We start from the raw sequence: 3,737 nt of genomic DNA, 5'->3' as shown, positions 1-3,737 counted from the left end.
ACACACACACACACACATATATATATATATATATATATATATATACCCTTTTAGATAAAAAAAAAAAAGAGAAAGAAAATAGAAAGCATGTGACAATGCAAAAAGTCAGTCTCTGGGGAATGTCCAGTTATGCAAGTTCCATTAATCCATATAACAATAGGGGATTTGAATGGGTTAACGGAACCTGCATAACTGAACATTTCCCAGAATGTTTTCCTTCTGAAGATGGGTCTTTGCACCTGAAATATAAAGGTTTTATAAAACTTTCTACATTGTCAGAAGCTTTCTATTTTCTCTCTTTCTTTTTTTTACTGTCTTCGATGTTACAATGCTTCAAGCAAACTTCAATGTTACAACGCTCTTTTATGTCCTTTTATTTTTTGTTTGTTTCAGTTATTAGACTGAAATATTTATTTTATTTATTTACTCTATTTTTACCATCTGGTACTCAGGAGAATAACCTGACAATTGTGAAAGACCTGTTCCCGTTTACCAAATTCTTCAGCAATGCCCCTCAGCCGTTGTTCACCACAGAATCATTCCAGAAAGATCTGGACATTGCTAAAGGTTGTTTCAGACATATCAAGAAGATCTTCACACAGTTGGAGGTGAATAAACCTTATTTCTTTATTTCAATATCTTTTCTTTAGATGAAGGGTTAAAGTGATTTAAATTAAAACCTTCAAAATTTCCTGTTAATTTATGTTTCGAACACCAGATTAATTACGACAAAAGAGATTTTCCTAAATTCTTCGTTATTTCCAAAATTAATTGAAGCAAAAGCTGTCTTTCACCAGAGATGTAATAGGCAAAGGTAGGGTTGTGGGTGAGTGTGGTGGTGGCATTGGTGACACCAGTAGCAATGTTGCTGGTGGTGATGGTGGTCGTTGCGTTCTTCGTTTTATTCTTCTTCTTCTTCTTCTTCTTCTTCTTCTTCTTCTTCTTCTTCTCCTCCTCCTCCTCCTCCTCCTCCTTCTTCTTCTTCTTCTTCTCCTTCTTCTTCTTCTTCTAATGTCTGATGCTAACAGGTTCACAAGATGGTGTTGAGGGGATTGTTACTATGGAATGTAAGGGCAGTGAGAATGTGGTTGGGCGAACCAGATATATCGTCACAGATGCAAAAAGGTCAGCCAAGTAACAGTTTTTCTCTTTCTTTTCTCTTTCTCTCTCTCTCTCTCTCTCTTATGGCAACCTCCAGGAATTCCGTGCATTCGAGTTGTTGCGCAGCGGCGCCGACCGTGCAGACTACTTGTTGATAAAAGAAGCCAAAATCATTGCAATGACCTGCACCCATGCAGCATTGAAACGCAGAGACCTCGTCCAAGTCGGATTTAAGGTAAAGTGCACATTAATAAACATTATTTTCCTCCTTCTGTCTTGCTGTTGTTACTGTTGCTGTTGTGTTTATGCCAGTAACAGCATTTGCAGTGTTTGATCTTGAGTGTTATATCAATCCTGTCCTGGTTAGCAAACCTATTATCAAAAATAGACGGACAGGCGGGACTGAAGGGAAGTTTGGCTGCTGTTTCTAGCAGGTTAAATGACAATTATAAAGACTCTCTAATTAGTTTGTCTTTTACTGATTTTTATAGTGTAGTGAGGGACCATGCTGGAGGCTCCTTTATTATTATTATTATTATTATTATTATTATTATTATTATTATTATTATTATTATTATTATTATTATTATTATTGTGGCAAGCTGGCAGAATGGTTAGCATGCCGGGCGAAATGCTTAGCAGTATTTCGCCTGTCGCTACATTCTGAGTTCAAATTTCGTCTAGGTCAGCTTTGCCTTTCATCCTTTCGGGGTCGAGGAAATAAGTACCAGTTAAATACTGGGACCGATGTAATTGACTAACCCCTCCCCTCAAGTTTCAGGCCTTGTGATTACAGTAGAAAGCATCATTATCATTATCGTTATTATTATTAGGGCAGTGAGCTGGCAGAATCGTTAGCACGCTGGGCAAAATGCTTAGCGGCATGTCGTCCTTCACCGTGCTCTGAGCTCAAATTCCACCAAGGTCGACTTTGCCTTTCATCCTCTCAGGGTCAATAAATCAAGTACCAGTTGAGTACTGGGGTCAATGTAATCGACAACCCCCCTCCCCCAATTTCAGGCCTTGTGCCTAGAGTAGAAAGGGTTGTTGTTGTTGTTGTTGTTTTTATTGTTATTGCTAAGCAAGCTGGCAGAATCGTTAGCGTGCCCACCCCGAAGATTTCAAGCCTTGTACCTGTACTAGAAAGAACTGTTATTGTTGTTGAGGTTGTTGTTATGAAATTCTTATTTATTTTTATTTCAGTTTGACAATATCTTAATGGAGGAAGCGGCACAAATTCTTGAAATCGAAACATTCATACCATTGTTGCTTCAGGTAATTACAGTGTGTGTGTGTGTGTATATGTGAGTATATGTATATGTGTGTGTGTGAGAGAGAGAGAGAGAGAGAGTCAGATAGTATGAGTGTGGCTAAGGGTGTATGTAAAGTGAAAGAGAGTGCAAGAGATTTGACTGCTATTTCTAGCAGTTTGAGTGACTCTGTAAAGGCTTTTTATTCTATTATCGTTTGCTTTAAATTAGACCTAATGAATAAAGGTGCTCCAGATGTGACCCTCCCACTTGTTATTTGGGCATAGTGCATCTGAGACTACATTAATGCGTTTTTTTCTGTTTAAAGACAGAAGATTATGATTTACAGGAGAATTGGCTGCTATTTTTAGCAAATTGAGCACAACCCCACCCACCTCGGCTCTTTCTCTGCTACTGTTGTTTTAGCCTCTCAACACCCAGCACAAAGCCACTGCCCTCTCTACTACCCCACCCCATCACTTGAGGGTCTTTCTTTGTCTTTCCAGCTACTCCCATCTACCCTTATTCAATGCAGAGCAGCCCTGTATCTCCTCTTACAGCAAGACATCTCTGCCTGTCCCTCTATTATACATCAGCCTCTCAACACCCAGCATGAAACCACCTGCTTCTTTACTATGCTCCCTCCCCCACAGTCAAAGGAGACTTTTGTTGTCTTGCAAGTTATACAGCAACCTCACTGATGCTGGTGCCATGCAAAAAAGCACCCAGTACACTCTGTATGCTGGTTGGCATTAGGGAGGGCATCCAACTGCAGAAACCAGGCCAAAACAGACAATGGAGCCTAATGCCTCCCTCTTGCTAGTCGGATCCTGTCAAACTGCCCAACTTATACCAGCATGGAATACAGTCATTAAATGATGATGTACCTAGGACTCCATTATCCAATGTCTTCTTGTTTCAAGACAGAACGTTGTAATTTGAGGCAAAAAGAGCTGCTATTTCTTGCAAGTTTAACCTTTTAGTATTCAGATTTTTCTGTCAAATGTGATTCTTATTTATTCACATTGTTTTGAATTAATCCTGCATTATCTCATAGCTTTGAGATTTCAATGATGTAATTGTTTATTTGTAGAATAATATTGTAGGGTAAGTGTGAGAGGCTGGATCTGGCTAGTTTGAAAATAAAACAAGTAGATTATTTTGGCCAGATATTGTTGGTTTATATTGCTAAAGGATTAATGAAAATGTAAAGACAGTTCCATCATTGGTTTGGTTCTGGGACCTGATTTCGGGTTGAGGTGTTTAACAATTCCTAACTGGTTCTTCATCACACTAATCCCTGACTATCACTGTTTCTCCACAAATTCTTTCAGAATCCCGAAGACGGTCTGAATCGATTGAAACGCTGGATCATGATTGGTGACC

At 39.0% G+C, this 3,737-nt stretch overlaps 1 protein-coding gene across 1 annotated transcript in view; it reads left to right on the top strand.

Moving 5' to 3' along the window:
• The window catches only part of LOC106878040 (RNA helicase aquarius), a 38,917-nt gene that overhangs the window by 26,620 nt on the left and 8,560 nt on the right, over positions 1-3,737 (top strand). The window contains exons 29-32 of the mRNA XM_014927129.2: positions 453-608; positions 1,199-1,336; positions 2,305-2,376; positions 3,686-3,731. Coding sequence (XP_014782615.1) covers positions 453-608; positions 1,199-1,336; positions 2,305-2,376; positions 3,686-3,731 — 412 coding nt within the window. The remainder of the gene's footprint in view (positions 1-452; positions 609-1,198; positions 1,337-2,304; positions 2,377-3,685; positions 3,732-3,737) is intronic.

Source organism: Octopus bimaculoides, chromosome 24 (genome assembly GCF_001194135.2).
Source record: "Octopus bimaculoides isolate UCB-OBI-ISO-001 chromosome 24, ASM119413v2, whole genome shotgun sequence".
In the NCBI taxonomy this organism is placed as follows: domain Eukaryota; kingdom Metazoa; phylum Mollusca; class Cephalopoda; order Octopoda; family Octopodidae; genus Octopus; species Octopus bimaculoides.
Note: the sequence above shows the minus strand (reverse complement) of the source record. Positions and strands in the feature narration are given on the sequence as shown.